The sequence below is a fragment of the Lepidochelys kempii genome, chromosome 6 (assembly GCF_965140265.1).
Source record: "Lepidochelys kempii isolate rLepKem1 chromosome 6, rLepKem1.hap2, whole genome shotgun sequence".
Lineage (NCBI taxonomy): Eukaryota > Metazoa > Chordata > Testudines > Cheloniidae > Lepidochelys > Lepidochelys kempii.
This window is the reverse complement of record NC_133261.1, coordinates 65,973,167-65,997,692: the sequence shown is the minus strand read 5'-3', so window position 1 is coordinate 65,997,692 and position 24,526 is coordinate 65,973,167. Positions and strand designations below refer to the sequence as shown.

At 45.7% G+C, this 24,526-nt stretch overlaps 2 protein-coding genes across 2 annotated transcripts in view; one reads left to right on the top strand and one right to left on the bottom strand.

Moving 5' to 3' along the window:
• Positions 1-3,750: 3,750 nt before the first annotated feature.
• The window catches only part of PLEKHD1 (pleckstrin homology and coiled-coil domain containing D1), a 99,383-nt gene continuing 78,607 nt past the window's right edge, over positions 3,751-24,526 (bottom strand). The window contains exon 12 of the mRNA XM_073348470.1: positions 3,751-3,934. Within this exon, the coding sequence (XP_073204571.1) occupies positions 3,783-3,934 (152 nt within the window). The 3' untranslated portion in view covers positions 3,751-3,782. The remainder of the gene's footprint in view (positions 3,935-24,526) is intronic.
• On the top strand, positions 8,652-15,644 carry CCDC177 (coiled-coil domain containing 177). The gene is made up of 2 exons (XM_073348468.1): positions 8,652-8,939; positions 9,722-15,644. The coding sequence occupies exon 2, from the start codon at positions 9,741-9,743 to the stop codon at positions 11,691-11,693; it is 1,953 nt and encodes a 650-aa protein (XP_073204569.1). The 5' UTR covers positions 8,652-8,939; positions 9,722-9,740; the 3' UTR covers positions 11,694-15,644.

Here is a 24,526-nt window from a genome sequence, read left to right as displayed (position 1 = left end):
CCACCTTTCAAAGATATTTTTGCCTCTAGAAAACTAGGTTCTGCTGTCCCCACTGCACCCTCAACCCCAACCTGTGGCGATAATTACTTGGAAATTCCAAGGCTAGCCATGAGGACCCTCCTGCCTGTCGAGCCCCATCCATAGGTTCCTCCATGAGAAAGGAAGACAACTTAGCCCTTTGCTATAGGACACCCACTCCCAAAGACCTCATAGCACTTAAACATCAAACAGGCACTCTTGTTCTACAGTAGGGCCCAGTTCCAGAACCCTAGCAAGAAACAGCCTGCTTGGGGAAAAGCCCTCTTCTGCAAAAAGGCCAGTTTAACCTCAGAAAGCCAATAGCCAGGAAACACTTTATAAAAAAGATCCTTAGCCTCTTGGGCAGCTTACTCAAAAGACAAGACTCACAACAGAAAACAAACTCACCAGATAAAATACCCACAGTGAGAAACCCAAACTGCAGAGAGTGATTTCCCCCTAGAGTAACAATCACTGCCTCCACTCCTGGCCCCTTTGCCTCCTAGTAATTGGATCCAGACTCCAGCTTCTAAATCGCTTTCCTTCCTACTGGGAACTATTCCTCTGGGTCCTAGGTTCCACCCTCAGAGAGAGGCATTGCCTGATTTTATAAAGTAAACCAGGACATGGAGGGTCCCAAAGCATTTGTTCACCTGTCACATGCACAATAATAGCTTGATTATGCAAGGTGCTGAGCAACTCCTGGAGTACTCATTGTCACCCTGCAGGATCCAGGCCTGAATCTTGGAATTGCAAAAGAGAAATTTCTAGTAACTTGATTTCTAACAATAAAACAGCCACCCACCCAGTTACACACAGTAGCCACACTCTGATCTGAGCCACACTGATCTGAACAGTCAATGGAGTTAAGAAGTTCTGAAAAAAGAACTTGCTTCAGATGGGTTTCACAGGTGTGAATGATGGCAACATTTTATCTATGGTCCTGTCTGGTTCATTTGTCAGTCTAAGACAGAGTATTCTAGTGGTGAAAACATGGACCTTTGGGTCAGGAGACTTGGGTTTTAGCCTCAGCTCCGCTTCAGTCTGATAGTGTTACCCTGAGCAAGTTACTTGGACCTACATTTTCAAAAGCATACCCTAATTTTAGTGCTCCAGTTTTCAGCTGGCCATTTGAAGACACTTAGGTGTCTCAACAGACAATAGAGCTTCTAGAAAAGGGCTGCAACAGAACACAGAGGCAGGGCCACTGAGTCCAATGGGCTACATGAGTAAGCAAGTCAGGGTTGCTGAACTGTGTCATATATAAACATATATATTAAAATGGAATTCTACAAAACTGATTTGAGAAATCCCTGTCACTCTTCCCTGCTCTACATAACTATGAATAGCACTGGGATATTCTGCAATGGAAGCTGCTATTTTACTGATATTTCACAGCATGTACTTTAGAATGGAGGTGTACATGTTATGTGGCTCCTGCTTCTATGAGGTGAACTCTCAAAGTGGTTGGAAGGCAAGTTCTAGTTCTCTTTAAATACCTATAAATAACAGAAGTTCCCTTCCAACCACTTTGAGAGTCTCCTGCATTCAAATTTATCTACTGTACTTATATAGGTCCCATCACCATCATATCTGAGCAGCTCACAATCTTTAAGGTATTCCTCATTACAGGGAAGTGCTATAGTCCCCAAGAGATGCAGAACTGAGGCACAGAGCAACCAAGGCCCATGGTCCAACCCTCAAAGTATTTAGGGACCAAGCTCCTGTTGATGTTAATAGGAACTAGGTACCTAAATACCTTTAGCTATCTGGGCATAACTGACTCATCCAGGCTTACACAGCAAGGCTGTCAGAGAGCTGGGAATTATACCTGAGTCTCTCAAGCCCCAGGCTAGCACCCTAACCATTGGACTATCCTTCCTCTCAGACATGAGCTGTATTCCCTCTGTCCTAGTTTACATCAATAGAGTGACAAACTTTCAGCTTCCCATTTGATTATGTTTTAAAATTATATTTAAGAAAGTAATTTATGTATAGTATAGATTTACTCTGCTTTGTAATTAAATGTAGCTATTAGACTCTTTTATATTACACAGCAATTTTTCTTTAGGGTACATCAGTTAACCCTTTGGTACCTAGTCTGTTTTATATATATATATATATATATATATATATATATATATATATATATATATATATATATATATATGATGCTGGATCCTTTGGTACTGAGCTGCTACGTGCAATGATTCTGTGAGCCTCAAGGAATTAGTAAATCATCAGTTTTGCAATAAGAACTCAGCACAAGCTAATTGCAAGGGCAGCATATTAAAACCCCTGTCCAGTGGCTTTCATGTTTTCTGAGATAACATCTGGCATAGAGTTTTGTTCCAAATATTATCAGAGTTAGGAAGATTTCCCTCCAGCAATCTTCAATTTGGCAGTATTCCCAGATGTCAGTTTAAAAGAGACGTAACATCGGTTTGGCATCTCCTCCAGCCATAGTCTTTCATTGCTCAGGTAGAATTGCTCCACTGTTCTTCAAAGGTTGGGGGGAAATGGTAGCATGAAGGCAGAATTAATTCTTGTAGCACCTTCATAGTTTAGGATTAGTTGACTTATTCTTAAAACAGGAATTCTACCTCTTAGCTGTGCATGAATAACATAGCGTATTCTTGCCAAGCTCAGGGCACTTGGACAGAACGAATTTTCTGGGAATGAACAAGTAAATCCACTAATTCTAGTCAAAATTAATGTAAAATGGGCCATTTAACATTTTTTTCTGAGAGTCATCTCTTTTTTCTTTTCTTCTAGCTAGGAGATAGATTTGGTGTTCGCCCCTCAAACTTTACATATAGTTAAAACTCATTTGAAACTCAGGCATCTTCTGTGTTTGTACAGCACCAGCGGCCCAGAGCTCCAATCCCAATTCAGGTCTGTGAGTGCTATCATAATGAAAATATTTACTACTATCATTACTACTCACAGATTACATTTGAAGATACATATTGTGCCTAAGCAAAGTTATTAAGAATGGTTGTTGTATGTAATGGTTATTATGCCTGTAGTCAGGGCCAAGTCAGTAGGTCAGGTAATTGTTAAACAGTGTCATTGTGACAGCAGGGGTAACTCAACCAATCATCACAATTCTTCTCTAGTCCATATGGATGCTAGACAGGACTGGAAAAAGTGAGACCCCCGTCTCCAGCAGCAAGTCGATTAAGCAGTGCAGATGGGCCTTTTGTGTCAGTGTGAGGTGAGTATGTGTGATGTGAGTATACCTGCTGGGGATCACTCCTCCCATGGGAGTGTGGTTTTACATTTTTTTCTTCAAATTCCCATGAATGCCTGAGGCAAGCACCATGGTCCTGATTCTTCATTGCCTTTCACGTTATGCAGTAATCTACAGCTATGCAAAATGCTACCTGTGTGATATGGTCATGTTTACATGCATTTTACACTCACACAAATGGAAGTGATGACACACAATATAAAGCAGTGAAGAATCAGGCCCTATATTGTCATCAACCCCCCCCCCCCACCACCACCACCACTACCCCTCACTCCAACATGAGAACTGAGGTGTGTATCTGCCCTCTTTCCCACACATATGAGAAGCTGCATGCAGCCAAAGAGGGTGCGGATTACTAGGACAGAGCAATTAGAATCCATAAATGAAAGAGAACTCTGAGTTAGGCAGAAAGAGCAGATTACATTCCTGGAAAATGTGTGTGTTGGAGGGATGATTTATTTTATTTTTATTAAGGCAAACTTACATTGCTCATTCAGGAGCAGGTTAATAGTCAAAGACCCTGGCTAAGGATTCTGGCTTGTTGGCTGGGGACTCCTCCTCGAAATGTAGTTTTAGTACTGTTCCTCACAACTATGATGAAAGGTGGAAGGCAGGAAGGTTGTGTCCGCTCAGTTTCAAAAGCTCCATAGGTTCTTGGTGTCCCTTTAATGGGAAAATCAATGGACCAATCAGGTTAAAATCATTTCGAAAGAAAAAAAAAAGAAAGAAAAAAATCTCCCCTCTTGTTATATAAATAACACTTTAGATTACTGAAAACTAAAATAATCTTAAACTCTAATCTCCATCACACTATTTATTCTGCTTGGTTACATTCTGCATTTCACTCACTTTGGACAGTACAACCAGACTGGTCATTTTCACTGTCTCTTCCTCATTTCACATTCAGGTTCCCCAGCAGTAATACAGTACTGCAGTGTTACAGCTGCAAGCACTGTGGGAGGAGCGGTCATTTGTTTCAAACAACACTTTCCAGTAACACCTCAGCTGGGGAGCTGGACTATTTTTATAATGAGGGCGCTGAGAGCCATTGAAGCAAACTGTAAACCCTGTATATAATGGAAACCACTTCAAGTCAGGGGATGCAGCAGCACCCATGATGTCAGCTTCATGAGTGTTGGGGCTTTGCTTCAAGATGGGCAAGCGCACAGAAGGGCAGCGGGTGAGCTGAATTGATAGATTTGAGGGAGCTGAGCCCCCTCGAGCCCTAGCCACCCGCAGCTTATGCTTGCTATGTGGAGTCGCTCTGCTGTGGGCGCAGGGGAACAGAGCAGTTACCACAGCTGGTCAATTTCTCTTTGAAGTCAGGCATAGCCTGCAGACACAATTACATGGACTCTTTCTGAATAGGGAAAACTGGCCTGGGGGTTGAGAAACAGACAAAGGGGAAGGGACATAGGGGAGGAGGGAAAGGGGACCAACCAGCTCGGTGCATATTTATCTGAGGGAGAAGTGTATACTGGTAGTGAGCAGCCACAAGACTGCCAGCATTGAGTGAGGACGCAAAAGACGGCCAGGACTGGAGCCAGAATGTAAAGTGGGAAGAGAGAAAAACAAAGGGCAAACCAAAGAAGTAAATAAAAGGAGACACCATAGCCAAATTCTCTCGAACTGGAACCTGGCAGCTTATCCCTTTCCTTTTTGTAGTCTGGCTACCCCAGTGTTCTCGTGTGCTGAGTTTCCCCCCTCTGTGACCGAAAAGCAATGCATGGGGTGTCTGACCGAATCTCACTCCCAACATTAGCCCAAAGCAGCTTACGTGGACTGAAAACTGACAGCACAACAGCAAACAAGGGGTTATGAGATGTAGCAACTGATTGAACTGGAAGAAGGGGGGGGTGGTGTGTGTGTGTGGGCGCACGCATGTGCTGACATATCACAGGGATAGGCCTGAGGTCCCGTCTTATTTAATATCTTCATTAAAGATCTAGAAAAAAGGGAGCAAGCATCGTTTTAACCAAACTTGCCTATGATACACAGTGCTAGATTGTGTTTGATAGATCATCTGGGAGTGGGGTGCAGTTGTATCACCCGTGGGAAGCTCTAGGAGGGATTCTGCTGGATTGTGCATACTCTACTATCCCTTAGGAAGACGCAGGATGTTCTGCTGGCCCAGGCAGGGATGGGGGAATGACTCTGCGTACTCCCTTCCCCCGTTGCGAAGGCTAGTCCCTGTGGGGGTATAAGGAGACTGCAAGGAGCGCAATCATACTAGACCCTGCATAAGGGGGCAAGGGGGCTCCTTCTACCCTTCCCCACATACCCATGAAAGGGACAGGAATAGTCTGGGCCTAAGATGGGAGGAATTGTGAACCCCAGTCAGTACAGAGAGACCCAGGGGGAGTAGAAAATCCAGACAATACTGAGACGTGATTCATCTCGGAAAACATAAGGAGTTACATTAATGGGGAAATAACCATAAACCAAATATTCATTGGAAGGGAGAGACCTGAGAGGCAGGAACATTGAAAGAAAATTTGTAAGAGTCATAGCAAATGAGATCTGAGTTGGAGGGTGATGTTGGAGAGAAAAAGGCCAATGCAACGGCGGGCTCTACATTCAGAGGCACCATGCCACAGAGCAGGGAGGTAACCATCCTTCTCCAGGTGGCTCTGGTGTGACAGCACATAGAATACCACGCTCAGTTCTGGCCATCTAATTATCCGAAAGATATTGACAAATTGGAGGGAGTTCAGAGAAAAAGCTGATAAATATGGGGCTGGAGGGATTGATTTATGAGGATAACACGGTTAGCTTGGCTAAGGGCCAACTAAGAGGGAACATGAAAGCAATTTACAAATATTTGAAAGGTGTAAACACAAAGGAGGAGAGGACTGACTTGAGCATAATAAAAAGGGACAGGGGCACTTATTTAAGGGAAAATTTAAGCAGAATATAATGGAAAACATCCTGACAAGGAGATCTCTGTGGAATGGTTTCCTAAGGGAAATGGTCGAAGCCCCATGTGCTGGCAAATTTAAAACTAGACTGGACAAAATGCTTATAGATGTGCAATAAAGAGCAGCTGTACACTGGCAGGGAGATGGACTAGCTGTGTTAATACATCTTTTTCCAACGCTGGCTTCTATGGGACTGATTCTGCATTTCCCTGCACCTTGAGCTGTGATTTACCCCAGTGCCAAAGTGCTGTAAAATGCTACCAGAGCAGATTAGCAGCATTTTATCTTCTCTTTGGATTAGTGTATCAATGACTTCACAAGGTGCAGGGGAAAAAGAGAAATAGACCCTATGATTCTGTAAATAAATAAATAAAAAAGGATCAGTGACAGAACCGTGTCTCTTCAATCCCTCCAGAGTGCCTTTGGACATTCAGCCTCTGGTCTGCATTAGTACACTAGGGAGAGATTAATATGGCCCTGTGAGCAGACTGTGCATATTAATACCTCATAACGACACAGAAGGCTGCTTTTAGTATTCTTTGTGTAAAGAAGGTCCATAAGTAAACCAGAAGGAACAAGACCCAAACTAGGCAACAGTGAAGGCTGCAATAGCAACTTTCAAAGAGCCAAAGGACCACATATACATTTGCATATCAATGTACATAAGGTTTATATCAAAACACAAACACACGCAACTCTAATATTTTCCATGAGGCAGAGACTATAGTTCTAGTTAGGTGGTATCGGTGTCTATTATTATTAGTTTTACTAGTTATTTGCATTATGGTAGCGCCTCAGGCCCAATCCTCAGTGCGCGAGGCATTGAGCACACCGCCGTGTCCTGATGAATTGACAATTGACGCATGAGACTGGTTGCTGACCTTTACAATTGTCACCTAGATACTATGATGATAAATCCATTCAATTTGATAAATCAGGATTGTTTGTTGGTAGAGTTTGCCACCTATCTACTTGATATTCCGGTATGGGTGTGCTAGAAATCCCTACGCAGACAGGTCAAAAGTGTTTGTTACCTGAGTGCATAAGCAATAACAACCTGCAGTTGGCCACTAGTCCTTACCTTGCTGTTACAAGGAGAGGGCAGTCCCGGACTGCATTTTAGGTCTTTGTGGGCCATATTTGATCCTTAAGCTACACTTTTCTCTTACACTTTACCTGGGGCTGTCCTAGAGGTCATTTGACCGGTCACGTGTTCTTTTTCAAGTAACCCTAAACTGTAAATGTATCAATTAAATGGCAAGTTGATTAACAGCATTAACGGTTGTAATGAACTGGCTAGTATGTTTACTACTGCACTCTGTTGGATAGAACCAGAACTGCTTAGCTATGTGTCAGAGACAGTATACTGCTGACAGCTAGCAGAGATTCCCCATTTATTCAACTGTGCTTTTACAGCAGGAAACTCTTTATCTCAGAGGTGACAGTGAAGTGTGGAATAGCCAAGACAAGCTGAATAGTGATAACAATTAAGTCCAAGGAGGCTGCAGATTTATTACAATATATTCACATAGTGAGCTATTTCCCCTTAATTCTCTCCCCAGCAAGCAAAAATGGAATAAAAGTAACAGTAGATAACATTCTTAGTAGGGGAAGTAAGGTCTTGTGGTCAAGGCACTGGACTGGGACTCAGAAGATGTTGGTTTAATTTCCAGTTTGGGCAAGTCACTTAATCTCCTTGTGTCTCAGTTCCCCATCTGTAAAATAAGGTTACTAATCCTTCCTTTCCTCCACACTTTCTACTGTCTTTTCTATATAGTCTATAAACTCTTGGGGGTGGGGACTGTCTCTTTCTAGGTATATATACAGAGCTTGGCATAATGGCGCCCAGACCTCCACTGGGGCATGTATGCACTACAGTAATACAATTAAAAAAATAATAACATTCATAGGGAAAAAGAAAAGGAGTACTTGTGGCACCTTAGAGACTAACCAATTTATTTGAGCATGAGCTTTCATGAGCTACAGCTCACTTCATCGGATGCATACCGTGGAAACACACACATACACTTCATGGAATTGGCAGGATAGCATCTGGGGCTTTACCATCAGGGTAAAGACTCTCTCCAGAAAGAAGAAAAGGAGTACTTGTGGCACTTTAGAGGAAGAATTCACCTGGCCTTTTTATTTCAGAGTATTCCAAAGAGTTAAAACAAGAGGGAGGGGAAACCCGGGGAAGCTAATGAATTTGCTTGTGAAATTTGTCACCTCCTCCACCTAAACCACCCCACACTAAAACCGCCAGACAGGATGACCCGAGTGTTACTTGGAGAACTGCTCATCATTTATTCATAGTCCCTTCTTTTTGACACCCCCCCCCCATGAAAAGAGAAGCAGTTTGGGGTTATGGGTGGTTTGTTCCCCCCCCCCTTCTTCAGCCAACCCTTGCTCTCATCAAATCCCAGCCTCTACCAAGGATAGCTCTGGTGGGCGTGAGGGGAGGTGGAAGGAGACAGAGGTAAACTGCAAGATTTTGGAGGCTGCAGAGAAGAGAGGTCAGCGGTGTAACTCTCTGTCTCCTTAACAGAATGCCTGAGATTGCACCCTCCTCCCGTGTTTAGGTGAAGTGTCTGCGCAGGGTTTGCTGGGAGCCATGGAGGGGCAGCTGCTGCTGTTAGCACCAGTAACCTGATCCAGCACTAAACAGCTTGTTACATCTACTGAAGAGGAGGCGGCGAGGGGACAAAAGCCCACGGTTCCGCCTGCCGCCGAAAGAGCCAAAGCAAAGTGCAGTAAGTGAATGACGTCCACGATCCCGCTCGATCCTGAACGATCCAGGAAGGACGTTTAAGCCTCAGCATGTTGTCTGCAGGCGGAGGCTGATGCACGTTTGTTTGGGGGTGGTTGGTTTTTTTAGGGCGGGGGGAGGCAGGGGCATCAGCCGGGCGTCCCAGGCTCACAGGCAGGGGGCGGGAGGTTCTCCGTGTCGCAGGATGAGGCTTCTGTGCTCGGCGGAGCAAGCGCGGGGGCTTTTTGCCGGGGGCTCTGCACGGCCAGGGTCCTCGCGCTGCATCCCAGCCGCGGAGTACCCCGCGGAACTGTGGCGCTGGGAAAGCGAAGGGGCGCTTGCTCGGCTGGCGCGGGGGGTTCGATCCGGCGGGCAGCCGCCCCCTCCTTTGGGAACAAACGGAAGGGCAGCTTGGCTCCTCACTGCCCCCCTGCCCAAGGTTAATGTCGGAGAGGGGGGATGCCACTTGAAAGCCAGGGCCTTTGGTCCCGGCCCAGATAAACCTGCCCAGCCTGGGACGCCTGCCTCCCACATGCTGTCTGGGCAGCAGGTCCTTTCACGCGCCTCTAGCTATGACTTTGCAACTCCCGGGAGAAATGTGACTGCATGAAATTCACACAGGCCGGGCTGTGCCTCCAGGGACCGCGGACTGTTTTCCTCTCAGGGTTGCATCAGATTTGTGTGCTTGCGAGAGCAGAGCCCGGTTAATCCCCGCGAAGAGTACATCGGCTGGCCGGGGTATTTATTGTACGATTGATCCCCCGGTGGGGTTTTTTCTCGCTGCAGAGTCTCCGGCGGGTCAGGCATGGTGGATCCGGCGGCGGAGCCGGGCGAGGAGAAATGCACAGACCCAGGCGGCGCAGCTGGAGATGGGGCGCCCCCGGCAGCAGCGGGCGAAGGGCCCCCGCGTCCGCCGCCGCCAACGCCCGCGGGGGAGCCGGGGAGGCGCCGGGAGCAGTCCCCGCTGCTGCACTTGGACCTCTTCAACTTCGACTGCCCGGAGGCCGAGGGCAGCCGCTACGTGCTCACCAGCCCCCGCTCCCTGGAAGCCTGCGCCCGCTGCGCCGTCAAGCCGGTGGAGCTGCTGCCCAGGGCCCTGAGCGAGCTGGTGAGGGAGGCCCCGGGCAGGTCCATGCGGGTGGCGGCCGGCCTGTACGAGGTCTACGAGATGGACCGGCAGAGGAAGCTGCAGCAGTGCCGGGAGGAAAGAGAAAGGATTATCCGAGAGGAGAAGAGAAGGATTTTCACTCCCCTCATGCTAAGCAGCCTCCCCTCCTCCCCAGCTGCCAGGATCTCCTTCAAACCCACCACCAATGGGGGCTGCGCCCTAGCCCCAGGGGCAGGGGCTCCGACTGGGACCAAGACCAAGAGCCACTCCCTGGACTCGCTGCAGAAACGGAGAGAGGGGTTCTCCACCAAAACATCCTCTGAATCAGGGGCATCCTCGTCCTACAGCGGAGAAAGTTTTAGGGACAGATGGACCAAAGGGACCCCTCGGACTAGGACGGTGGCTGCCATGAACTCCCTGGCAGGCAGAAGCTTCAGCCTGGGGGATCTGAGCCACTCCCCACAGACCACAAAGAAAGTGGAGAAGATCGTCAAGGAGGTGAAGAAGAAGAAGGGTCTCAAGGAGGTGCCCAAGAGGGACAGAAAGATAGCTGCCCTGATGATAGCCAAGCACCAGGAGGAGAACATCCTGAATGAGCAGAGGTATGTCGCCCACCTCCAGTGGGACAGCCAGCGGCGAAGGGCCGAGCAGCTGAAGGAGCAGGAAGAGAAAGAGAAGCAGAGGGCTCTGCTGCAGTGCCAGAAGATGTGGGAGTCCCAGGTCGAGAAGCGCCGTGGGAAGCTGACCCAAGGGCAGAAGGAGGCTACCATGATGAAGCAGAGGCAGTGCCTGATGTATGAAGAGAGGTGGAGGGAGCAGGCAGAGAAGCAAGACAGAATGAAAAGGGATAAGCTGGAGAGGGCCGTCCTGGAAGACAAGCAGAAGAAGCTCCATCAAGAGCACAACCTGAAGGTAAAGGAAGAAGACAAGAAAGAATTCCTGGAACGAGAAGAACATCTTTTGCAGGAGAAGATGTCCACTGCTGCACAGAAGAAGCTGAAGAAGGAGCTACAGCTGCAGAAGGAAAAGAAGTTGCTCAACCAAGCTGAGAAGCTGAAGCATGAGGCCCTGCTCAAGGAACTGGCCAGGCAAGAGGCAGAGGAGAAGGAGATGCTAAAGGCCTCTGTGGAGGTTAACCTACACAAGGCCCAGGAGAACTATGAGCAGCTAATTGAGAAGAGGAATCAAGAGCTAAGGGAGAAAGCTAAGCGGGAGGAGATGCAAATCCAGAGAGCCAAGCTGGCAGCTGAGAGGAAGGAGAGGGAGCAGAAGGAGCACTTGGAGGCCCTGGCCAAAGCGACAGAGAGGAAGCTCCAGCATGCTGCCCAGGTGGCTGAGGAGGTGGTCCAACAGAAAGCACGCAAGGTGGTCCTAAGCCGCCTGGAGAAGGAGAAGATGCAGAAGGTAAACAAGCAGAAGGTGGAGCAGTACGAGGACTTCCGACGCAGGGAGATCCTCCTGTCCATTGAGAGGAAGCTGGAGAGGAGCGAGCAGATCTTCAAGGATAAGAAGACTGTACTGGAAAATGCCAGGTCGGTCGCCCGGGCATCCTTCCACGTCCGGGAAAAGGTGCGGGAGGAAACGAACATGCGCACCTTTGACAAGATGGTCTCTGAGGCAGAATTGCACGCCAGCCTGGATAAAAAATGAAAGGCCTTCTCTTTCTGTGGATAAATGGGGAATACATCATCTGGTGCCCATCAGAAAACATTAGAAAGCCCTTTCATATTAGAAAATTTCAGGTTTTAACCCTGATTTATTATTTTTGGGAGTAGGGTTCAGCACAAACCCCGTGGCAGCTATTTCACATAACTTCTAAAAATGCTTTTGTTTTGAGGGTTATTTTATGAGACTGACCTTTGTTATCCCTACCAGAAGAGAAGTTACCCTGTCCCCACTCTACACAAAGATGTGTGCAAGGATTAAAGCAGAAGCACACAAATTTACTCAACTGAGGGTTCCAAAGGCAACTTCCCAGAAACCTGTGGGCCACCTCAAATTTGCCTAAAATGGAGCAATTTGCAGTCACCCTCATCTTTATTATGACAAGGGCACACAATAGAGAGTACATATCTCAGCATGTAACACTTCATTTTGATTTGAGTGACTTTCAGCTTGGATCAAGAGGTTGGGAACTGTCTTCTCCTTGTGTCATGCTTCCATACTAAAGATGAGGATGGCCCCATTATAGAACTCCATGGGTTGCATTTGGCCCATGGTTTGCACTTTATCCACTACTGATGTAAAGTGTGGAAAGAGAGGTGCCTATTACAAGATTTTTTAACACCATGCAAGAAGATATCATAACCACAGCTGGGCATTTGCCGCAAATCAACATTTACTCAAATAACCCCCTAAAGTTCGTTTTGATGATGGTATTCACAACCCCTTTTATTCACTTTCCGCAGATGATCGCACAAAGGAATTTTTGTTTGCAAGAATGTTTGCAGAAAGGGAAATTATCACAAATACGATTGCAAATATGCATTCCTGGGTTATTTGCACAGGAAGTGATTGTGTGGCCTTCTTGAAAGCTCTGTATATGTGTTATAGAGTTATCCAATCAGGGAGCAGAAATAATACCATGTGACTTAGGTGACCAATCACACAGCTTTAATAGCATATTACGAACTACTACTTGACATGATAGCTATGGTGAAAGGTTCATGAGCAATCCATAGACTGAAATATGTTTGCACAAACCATTCACTGAATAATGTCAGAAAATGAACAAACTTCTGAAAACCTGCCTGTTTACAATCATTTGTGAAAAGAAAAGGGGATTAAATTTGTCAAGTAAATTATTTGCAATGAATAGTTCACCCAGCTCTAATCATGACTTACTAAACATTACAATATTTATTTGTCCATTGGTGCTAACGATTATGTTCTGTTCTTTATGGCACAGAAAACAACAAACGCACATTCGGGGACAAATTGTGTTTTGTTGTGGATTCACTCAGCAGAGGAATGTGGCATTTTCACAACTCTAACTAGGTATCTTGTACAGAGGAATGAGCCCTGCTGTTAAGGAACTGGGACTGTGAAAAGCCTGCTCACACCTCATGGAAAACAATCTATATATAGAGATAATTCTGCTCAGATTTTCTGCATTTATTTTCTCCTTAGTTATTGTTATGAAAACATAGCTGCTCCAATACAGAAAGCGTTGCCATGTTTCTTACAAGTTTGTGGTGCACCAGTAGCTTGTTCACAAATGGGAGGTATAATCCACTGTCTGTGATATCATATCAGGTTGCTGTGGAAATGGTGATGTCACAAACAGAACATGATCACTTCAGATGGGGGAGAGGCTGCAGGAGCAGCAAAGCTCCTGTGTTCATACAAATAGCTCTAATAATACAAAATACAGGGGAAGAGAAAGACAAAATGTGTGTTACGTTTCACAGATTCATTTCTAAATAGATTGCTCTTCAAAGTTTTCCTTGAGATGGCAGCAGATCTTAAAAGATTTTAAAGAGGATGTTAGGTTAGTGGCAATGATAAATGTTAGACCAGTGTTACCAGGGTATGAACCATGGAAATAGTGTAAAAACCAGTGATGGAAGTGAACAGGCTGGTGGTTTATACCGAGTCTGATGGTATTTGCTCCCTCTGGCTCACTGGGAAGAAAGACAGTATTGTCTAGCATAAACAGAAGGGTATTAGGAGTCAGGAAATGTGGATTTTATTCCCAGCTCTGCCATTGACTCGCTGTGTAACACTGGGCAAGTTGCTTATGGTACATCTACATTTCAATAAAACCCCCGAGGCTGGCCCAGGTCAGCTGACTCGGGCTTGCAGGGCTCGCACTGTGGGGCTAAAAGTACAAGTGTAGACATTCAGGTTTGCGCTGAAGTCCAGGGTCCAAGTCCCCCGCTCCCCCATTGGGTTTCAGAGCGCAAGGCCCAAGTCTACGTGGCCATCTGTAGGCCTGCAACATGACCCCAAGTCAGTTGGCCTGAGACTCGCTGCTGTGGGTTTTTTGGTTTTGTTTTTTGTTGTTGTTTTTTTGCTGTGTAGGTGTATCCTTAGAGCCTGATTCTGCTCCCATGGAAATGAATGGCACTGATTTAAAAGGAAACAGAATCAGGCTCGTAAGCCTTGCTATACCTCAGTTTACCCATCTGTAAAATGGGGATAACATCAAACTTTGTAAATCACTTTAAGAGGTTTAGATGAAAGGTGCTAAAGAAATGCAAAGTATTACTAATGTTTATTTATAATTATATGTATTTATTTCATGTCTTTGTTTTAGTTCATAAGTAAAGTAAAACATACTTGCCAGGAATTACTTTTGCCTTTGGAAAGCACCAGCTTATACCAAATGGCAAGAATATTCAGAAATGTAGGGAGGACGCTGCTGGATGGCCACGCCCAGAAAGGGTTCTCTTCCCTCACCCCCACTGCTTGGTACATGTGTAAGTCTGAACATGAAAATAGGCCGAATTTCTCCTGTGCAAGCATATACAGGCCAGCAAGGCACCCTATTTTTTGTACTTAAGTTCTCCACCAATGCCCTAGTGGCCGCAAAGGTCTAAAGCAGGGGTTTCAAACATAGGAGCCCGATGTAGCCCACTTGATATGCTGATATGGACCGAGTGACATATACAAACTGGGCACAATCTAAGCTTTCATTACAAAAAAAGAGCAAAGGTGAAATCCGGCCCCAATGAAGTCAATGACAAAATGCCCATTGATTTCAATGGGGCCAGGATTTCAACCTTGTTTCTAGCCCTCTGGGCTGAGAAGAAAGACTCACATCACATTTGGAAGATTATCTAATGCACTGTTGTTTCAGGCTCTCTGCAGTCCCAGAAAAAACAATGACTGAGAGGTAGGAACTCCTCTACCCCTATTCAGCTCGTTGGAGGGGGGTGGTCAATTTTAAAGGCCATTGCTGATCATTTTAGCAGATATAATGGGGGAAGTGAGTGATGCTGAATGTGACAGTAAAATGAACAGATACATAATAATAGCGGAAAATGTAATCAGTCCAAAAAGGTCACATTCTAATCTGCATGTATATACTTTCTAAATGTAGTGGCCCTGATCCAAAGCCCATTGGAGTCAGTGGGAATCTTTCCATTGATTTCAATGGGCTCTAAACAAGGCCCCAAATAGTGCAAATTCAGAAGTACTCAAACTTGTGGCATCAAAGGCCATGTCAGCAAGCTTGGCAGAGGCCTGAGAGAGGCTACTAGAGCCTGCTCCTGCTTCTTGTTGATTTCAGTGGGAGCAGTGCTGAACATAGGGAAAGACCATCCTCCCTGACCCCTGCCAGTGATTGCACCTGCAGCCAGGAGATTTGATTTTGGTAGTTTCCACTTGTCTGTGAATTTTCTTGCTTGTGTTGGTTGTCAGAAAGTAAGTGTTCTAACACTATTTTGTGATGCTGTGTTTAATAGCCTTTTAAAAAGCAGGAGAGAAGGGGGAAACAACAAAGTAAAACAATGAAATATCCATCTCTGTGGTGCAGAGAGCTGTAACTACCTGAGAGTGATGAATCATGTCACTCCAAGCTATAAAGCCAATAACCATGCCAGTTTCCATACAGAATACAGCTTTGCGGCCCTGTGGCTAGTTCTCTTCTCTCTAGTATGGCAGACTCTCCTGCACGCCTTCAGTCACTGGTTTCAGGAGTTTGCGCAGGCTGGATATGCTGTGGAGGCAGCAGGCAGTGCTCCCCTGGTGAGGCACGAGCAGCATGTCCCATGGCTGGTAGAGCTCCCCCACCTAGGAGACGTGTACATGAGCTCTGAAGGGGACTGCAAACTGTTGCGAGCTTTGGCCCCCAACTCAACAACGTATGTAACTTTAAGCCTATGTTCAAGTGACTTGCTGAATCAAGGCCTTTGGGAGCTAGTCGACTGGAAAGAAATTCAGCCATCACAGTTTTGTGGGGGGAGATTGTCATAACCACAAAGGGCAGATAGGTGTCCAACTCCCCTGTAGTTCCTTTGAAAATTGCCCCGTGATATTTACATTGCACGGGCACATTACATCAGTACAACCTGATGATGTTTTAGTGCAACATCGTTACCTTTCATACAAATGTCATTGTGTTGCAATGCAGCCTCACAGCCTGCTGCGTTTGTAGGCTATGAAAGTCGCTGCAGGATGCTCAGACCCCTTACAAGTAGCACATGCCACGTACGGCATGTTGAGTCATCATGCAAAAATTAGAACGATTCTGCAATTCCTGAGGCAGGCAGCAACCGTCCACCTCCCTTGATTGAAAGCAGATTACCCTGGCATGGGGTTTTGAAGGGGAGGGGCAGCCAAGGGAAAACACAGCGGGAAGGCAAGAAAAGGGAGGCTCCTCGGTAGTGGATAGTCCCCAAAACACTTAGGAAATAAAGTTACTGCTTATATATTGCAACCCATTTTTCAAGTGGTTGAGAGAACCAAATAAAGGAAGAACACAGGGTCTAAACCTGCTCCCACTGAAATAAATGACTGAACTCCCACTGATTTCAGTGGAAGCAGGATGTGACTGAGTGTGCCATACAACCACTGACGGGGGAATCTCAGCAAGGCTAGTTCAGGCAATACCCAAAGGGTTGGCTCTTTAGCCCAACCTCTGGAGTGTGGAAAACTGGGCTACAAATCTACCCCGACAGGCTTACTCCTGATATTTCCAGCACATCCTGGTTTTGGTCAGAGTGGAAGTGTCAAGAAAATCACCCTAATGCTACTCCAGCCCTTCTGGACCTGGTCAGAACCTGCGAGTGTGAAGGTAGCACATCAGAAAGAGAAATGAACACCAGGAAAAAAGGTAATGGAACGGGTTTCCCCTTCCAAAGAGGTTCAGGGTTTGGATTAAGGTTCAGGACCAAACGGATACCAGTGTCAACTGGGTGGGCGGCGAATCAGGTCCAAAGGGGTATGTGAGAATGGGTGTGTGTATGCCGTTCATATTTCACCCAGCCCAGTTCACCCAGCCCTATTTAAAATAGTGTCAAAATAGGCCTCAACCAAAAACCCAGATCCAAACACACCTAACCTAGGGGTATGTTCAAAACACAAATCCAGATGTGAAATTCACAGTTAGCCTCTTTGGGCCAAACCACTAAGATCTTACCCAGCAAAACTCCTATTGACGTTAATGGGATTTTTGCCTAGGTAAGGACTCTAGGTCTCAACATTTATAACAGGATGACCTAAAATGCCAAATTCCCCATAACCTTTAAAGGTGCTAAAAAGCCAGGTCTGGATCTGAATTTTGCATCTTGAATCGATTCCCATGTAAATTGTTATTCCTTTAGAGGATAGTAGCTTTTCTGTGCAACCTGATTGTGTTTGTTCCAGCTTCTAGCCCAAAAGGATCCATACCAGTTGCCAGGTAATTTTGCATACATCTCCTGTCTCCCTTGTAGAACTGTGTTCAGTGGTAAATATCACTGTAGTAGGATATAATACCACTAATACTATGCATAGTATTCTTATAGCACTTTACAGACTTTCCTAGAGCAAATCTCTACCTCCTGTGAGGTAGGTAAGTATTATTGTCCCCATTTTACAGATGGGGAAACTGAAGCAGAGAGAATTAAATTACTGCACTTGCCTAAGGTGCTATTAGACGTCAGTGGTACAGCTGGGATTATCACCCTGGGAGTTCCTGACCTCCCCAACCCGTGTTCTAACTGATGACTTTCCCAATTGTTAAGGGAGGCCTGGCTCCACATGATAGCCGCAGTTCTGAACCCTACTTTCCAGGTGGCACTGTCTTAGAGAATCAAGAATTTAGAGTCAAGCTCCCATCGTTCATTCTCCTGCATTGTGCCAAAGTCCAGCAACACCTGTGGTGCATATAAGATTTCCCTACTCCTATATGGAAGACCATATAGGAGGGACCATTTGGGGGGGAGGGATAGCTCAGTGGTTTGAGCATTGGCCTGCTAAACCGAGGGTTGTGAGTTCAATCCTTGAGGGGGCCATTTAGGGATGTGGGGCAAAAATTGGGGATTGAGCAGGAGGTTGGACTAGATGACCTCCTGAGGTCCCTTCCAACCCTGATATTCTATGATTCTATGACCATAAGATGTAGTTGCATGGGCAAAGCCCTGTGGGGAGCCCTGGACTAGAAGAGCAGGGCCACTGCACGTCAGGAGTGAGATGCATTAGCAGGAGAGTGGGGGCTTGGATTGAAATGGTGCAGCAAATCAGGACTGAGGTCCATTGGCAGTGCTTGGAGGGCGAAGGGGAGGACAATTACCCAACACCTGTCTAAGTCTGACTAGGCCACCACTTTCATGAACAAAGACAGTAACACTCCTTGTGGGGTTTAAATTGTTAAATGTGCAGGACCCAATTCATCCCAGAAGTAAGCACACTGACATCCGTGGAGTTCCACCACAGATCAGTGTGACTCACACAGTCTAACCTCTGTGACTCACACAGTCTAACCTGTTTGTGAGTATTGCTGTGAATCATTGATTTAGTTCTTATCGGATAGACTTTCCAGGAGCGCCAAGGGGAATCATTCTCCAACCTCTGCACTGTATCCACGGAGTGGGATGGGAGGGTCGCATATCTGCCTTTTTATTTTTAGGTGCAGTGGTGGGTTTGTCAATACTATGTGCTCCATGCTGCCTTCTGAGCTGTGTGGGGAAGGCAGACATTCTGACCGAACAGTTGCAGCACTGCTGAGCTGGGGAGGATGGACCAGTATACAGGTGCCCTACACAGCAGAGAGAGAAACACTAGAGGATAAAAAGAAAAGGAGTACGCGTGGCACCTTAGAGACTAACACATTTATTTGAGCGTAAGCTTTCGAGAGCTACAGCTCACTTCATCGGATGAATCAAGTGGAAAATACAGTGGGGAGATTTATATACATAGAGAACATGAAACAATGGGTAACATGTTTCATGTTCTCTATGTATATAAATCTCCCCACTGTATTTTCCACGGCATGCATCCGATGAAGTGAGCTGTAGCTCACGAAAGCTTATGCTCAAATAAATTTGTTAGTCTCTAAGGTGCCACAAGTACTCCTTTTCTTTTTGCAAATACAGACTAACACGGCTGCTACTCTGAAACTAGGGGACAAAAGATTAGACTCTGTCAGATGCTAGTAGAAATGGTGGGAATATTTTGGGTTTTTTGGAGGGGGAAGGATTGGGGGATTTGTTTCTTCACATCCTTAATCAACCTCAAGTTAACCTGGGGTGGGGGGGGGACGGCAGGGAGGCCAGGGGCTTGAATTTTTGACATCTGGCTTTAGCCAGAAGACACTCTTCTCTTTCCCCTCAAAAGAAATCCTAACCGTGTTATTTTGAGTAGCAGGGGTTGGATGATTGCATTTTGCTACAAACTGAAAGATGAGCCCACTTAACTGAAAAAACTTTACTGCGATTTGCAAGTTTCCTGCTCAAAAATGCCCATTCTGAATGCAAGCAGCTGCAAAATGTGAATTCTCGCATGTTTACAATTCAAAAACCAGCCGTTTTCTTGCAGCTTGAGGAAAAAAGTAAACTGGATGAGGCACAAGCAAGATCACCCAAAACAAAAAAAAGCAAAAATTTTTGTGTGCAAAAACAGAGTGGAAAAAAGTCCTTTAAAAACTTGTTATTCCCAACCTGAGCCTGCCATTTGCCGTGGCAACGTGAAGGTCAATGGGAACTGGTAGGCCAACGGACTGGCCTGTGCATCAACCAGCTACTCCCAGCAGTGTCAGGACTCCAGTCCCTTGCTTCAGGGTGAGATTTGTTTCTCCATCTTAGAACAGTGCACCATATAAACTACGTCCTTGCCCCTATCCAAGTGCACTGCCTGGGAGCGAAGGAGAGTCTCTCTGCTCCTTTATGTCTCCCTGCGCTCAGGCTGCTCTTTATGTCTGCAGGCCTGCTTCTCAGTCACAAAATCCCACCCTATGGCCCCAGCCCAGGGTGCAGCTGAGCCCCAACTAGCTCACCCTCTGACGGTCACTTTGTCCTTATCTACCCCCTGCCCTTACAGTGGAGTCATACTGGGAAAGATCTGGTGGCATCTATGCTCAAATCAGCACCTTAGTTAGAATTAGAAGTGGAGTAGAAAAGCAATGCTGTCCTTTGGGTTTGCTTTTAAATAGTAGCAAGCGGTTAGTTTTATTACCCACATTAATGGAATTCCCAATAAGTGCACAATGAAGGTATTCCACTCTATAGCACCAAAAGCCGCCCCTCAAGAATTAGAATACAAAGACCTTCCAGTGTGAGCCCCCCAATCTGGCTCCTATCCAGACACAAAGTAAGCTCCACTTACTTTGTGTCTGGATAGGGGCCAACCGCAGTCACAATCTTTGTGCTCCCAGAGCACAAGCATTGGGGATCCAGCACAACCAGTAGCACTAGACTTATCAGTAGTGTAGGGTGAGCATGGGGAAACAGCCTGTCCACAGCAACCAGCAGAATTGAGCCAGTTCAGGGGGAGCTCATGCTTTGCCCCGTTAAAAGTTTACTGTGCAGACCCTTCTCTAGCCTCCATTCATTTAGGCCAAGATTTTATGTTGATGTAAGGCAGAATACAAAACACGAGGTGAAACCCCAGGCCCCACTGACTCAGTGGAGCCAGGATTTCAGCCAGGGGGTGTGTGGAGTGGGTCACATGAACATGCTTAAGAGTGTGGTTCTGGAGCCTCGAGCACAGGAGAAATACACAAGTGCCCCTGCCCAAATCCCTAGAGTGTGCAGCAGCTCTTATAAATTAAAGATGGTGAGTTTTGCTGTGTGTGGATCAGAACTGCAACGGGAGGGTGTATCCAAAGAAGCACAGGTTCAAACACTGCTCACACCACTAGGCAAACTTGTACCCAAAATGCCACATCTTCTGTGTGACTCAAGAATAGGCTCCCAGAGTATGGGTTCTTCTGGTCCAGCCACAGGGAAGGACCAGGCCCTTTTCTCTACAGCATAAGTGGTGTTCAGATCACAGTGCAGTTATGAACACTGTGAAGTGAAAGTCTTCTGATCATGAAGTCACAGGATGTTTGAAGCCTCAGAGATCCAACTCTCTCCCCATACAATCTTTCATATTTATAAAGAAAACAATGTAAAGGCTGCCTCCTCTGGCATGGATGAGGGAGCTTCCTCGTTCCCTTTTTGTGGCTATTATGCCTCAGGGGTTGGGAGGCCTGTCTAAGAGCTCCAGTTCGGGGACAGGATTCCTGAGGATTGGATTGTGTGCTGACCCAATGGAACTAGGGAAAGGATTTTTCTTTCTATGAGACATGGGTATCTGGGATTGAGGCCAGAGAAGATTCTTGCATGGAAGTGAGATAGAGGTGGTCTTTCCACCCATAAAGAGACTGAGAAATTAATTCAGAATTTTATGCAATACTAATGGGAGCTGCTGGTATTTACTTGCCTTTTGTTAAATAAAAGGATGCATTCAACATGAGAATGCACAGTGGCTGATGCTCTGATTCACAGAGTCTGCTAAATGCTGCAAGGTATGGGACACTTTCTGTGCAGGAGAGACACCGTCTTGTAATAAGAAAAGGAGTACTTGTGGCACCTTACAGACTAACAAATGTAGGTCACGAAAGCTTATGGGCAAATAAATCTGTTAGTCTCTAAGGTGCCACAAGCACTCCTTTTCTTTTTGCGAATACAGACTAACACGGCTGCTATTCTGAAACCGTCTTGTAATAGAGACTCTCTGTGACCCCTGCAGGAGCTCCCAGAATCTGTGCATTCCTCTTGGCTCAGTACAACATTGTAACACTGATTTGCTCTGATTCCACTAAAATCTCCTAGAATCTGCAGCTGTCTGTGTGCAGGGACACTGCGCTGTAATGCAGACACCTTCCTACTGATATGATGGAATTTGCAAGCTCCTCTCTTTAAGGGACAATGTCCATACCACAGATTTCTTGTGGTGCCCACAGTCTCATGATATTAAAAAAAACTTTCCCTGCTGGAGACACTCTACTTATAATGCAGATATTTCCTGCAGGATCTCATCAAATCTGTAAAACTCTCTCTGTATGGACATTGCATTGCAATGCAGATTCTGTCAGATCCTGCAGGAATCACAGATCCACAACTGCAAGGACATTGGCCTGTCATACAGCTACCAAGGGATTCCTGCAGCATCTCATGGTATCTGCAAGCCCTTCTGCTTCTTTTCAGATCGTTCTGATAGAGTTCATGGAAAGCTGCTCAATCCCTCCTGTGTAAAATACATTGTGAATCATCACTACATTCTGAATCTTCCTCTTCATGACAACACATTGTCAGGGCTGGCCCACAACATTTTGGCACCTGAGGCAGGGAGCTCAAATGACGCCCCCATGCCCCCTCGCTTGGGCCAAAACTTTGAAAGGTCTCAATTCTGCCTTCTTCCTGTTCTACACCTCATGGTACTGCTCTGCTACCTACCCCAATAAAGGAAAACTAACAACTTAAAATGCCTTGTTCAAAAATTTTAAGTAACACGTAACTTTCAAAGGCCGGAACAGCAAATGTAACTTTTCTTGTCTGCACAGTAAACACTGGCATTTTTATCTGTTCGAATAATCAAAGTGGTGCTTTCTGTGCCTTCTTGGTTACAAAGATTTGGACTGCTTCCTGCTGAAGGTCCACAGTCTGGGCCAGCTCATGCTCTGTTGAGATGGTTGCAAGGCCGACCAGCCTCTCCTGTGTCACTGTGGAGCATAGATGTGTTTTTATTAACTTCAGCTTGGAGAAGCTGCGTTCTCCACTGGCAACTGTTACAGGAAGTGTTAGAAGTATGCGCAGAGCAACAAAAGCATTTGGAAAGAGGGCGGTCATCTTATTTATGCACATATATTCCAGAACAGCCTTTGGAGTTGATCCTGCTGAAATGTATCTTGAAAGGGCTTTCAGTTCATCACCTAAATCACTTGCATCAATATCGCACATGTCATCATGTGTCCACACTGTCTCTAGTGCCCTGCATTGCTGGTGTAGGTCTTCTTCAGGTATAGTGAGGCGTTTTGGAATATCATACAACATCCCAAATATACTGCTGTGTTCCTTGAGCTGCATGAAACGTTCTTCAACTGACTGTATTGCACAACCTAGCACTTGGTTAAAGAATTCAACTTGGAATTGTTGTTTGGGGTCTCTTATGGGATTATCCCGTGCCTCGTAATTAAAATGTCTTCTTCTTTGGTGACTCTTGAATGGGTGGGAAAATAGCTTCAGTGTGAAGTTCCTCTGCCAACTTCTGTGCACTCTTCAGAATGTTTTGAAATCCCTCATCTGACTGGAAAGACTCTAGGTATGACTTTGCTTTGTCCAGTTCTTCCATTGCTCCAGACCTATCAAGGTCAACACCTTGGTGTTTCTTGCTTACAACATTTATTTCAAAAACAGTATGTCATGCCACAACACTAAGCCACACAGAAATTTGAAATGATGCATGTTTCTGGTGATTCCATTTCCCTCTGCCACTGTTCTCCCATGAACAGTTCCTGTCATAGCATTGTCCTCCATAATGGCAACTAGGACATCATCTATCTTCCCAATTCGGTGTTTGATAGACTATCACCTCCACTCGACTTTCCCATCGTGTGGCACTCAGTGGTTTCAGTGTCAGAGAGGATGTTCCCAGATGTTGCTTCAAAATTTGCCATTGATGAGTTGATGCAGAGAAAGATACATAGATTCTTTGAATTACATTAAAAAATTCAGCAGCCTCACTAGAAGCTGATGCTGCATCACTGACCACCAAGTTCAATGAATGAGAACTGTGTGGGACAAAAAAATCTCGAGGGTTGAACTCTCGGATCTGTGTCTGCACTCCTCTGTTCTTTCCTTTCATGTTGGCAGCATTATTGTAGCCCTGACCTCTCATGTCAGCTATTGCAATTCCTGTATCTTCCGGCTTTTTAAGAAGTACATTTGTCATACCAACTCCTGTAGTATCATCAATGTCAATAAATTCTAGAAAATGCAGGGACATTTTCATTAGGTTCTGTTATTGCTGCAAAACGCACCATTAAAGTAATTTGTTCCGTATGGCTGATGTCAGGTGTGCAGTCTAGAATAACTGAGTAATATCTTGCTGACTTCAGATCTGCCACAATCTTCTGTTTGACTTTTGTTGCCAGAACTGTGTGATCTCATTTTGAATTGTTTTTCCAAGGTAGTGGTGTGTGTACATTTCTTGGGTGGTGACTCTTCTTAGATGCTCCTGGAGTACAGCATCAAACTCAGCCATTAGCTGCACAATTTTAAGGAAGGAATTGTTTGGCACATACAGTTGATCTGAAGTGCCACACAGTGCTCGGTTTTGGGTAGCAAGCATTCTCACAATGGCAATGAAAGACTCTGATGCACTCTTCTCTTGGTGCTGATCATCTATGGTGGCCTTTAACCTTAGTCTCACCTCAAGCTCTTTTCATGGAATGCTCTCTGGTGATTTGCTGCCTTCTCATGGCATGCCAGATTTCTACCCAGATTTTTCCAGTCCTTTGTTCCTGTAGAACCCAGTGTGGCTGGAACATGAGACTGGAAGAGTTTGCAACAAAA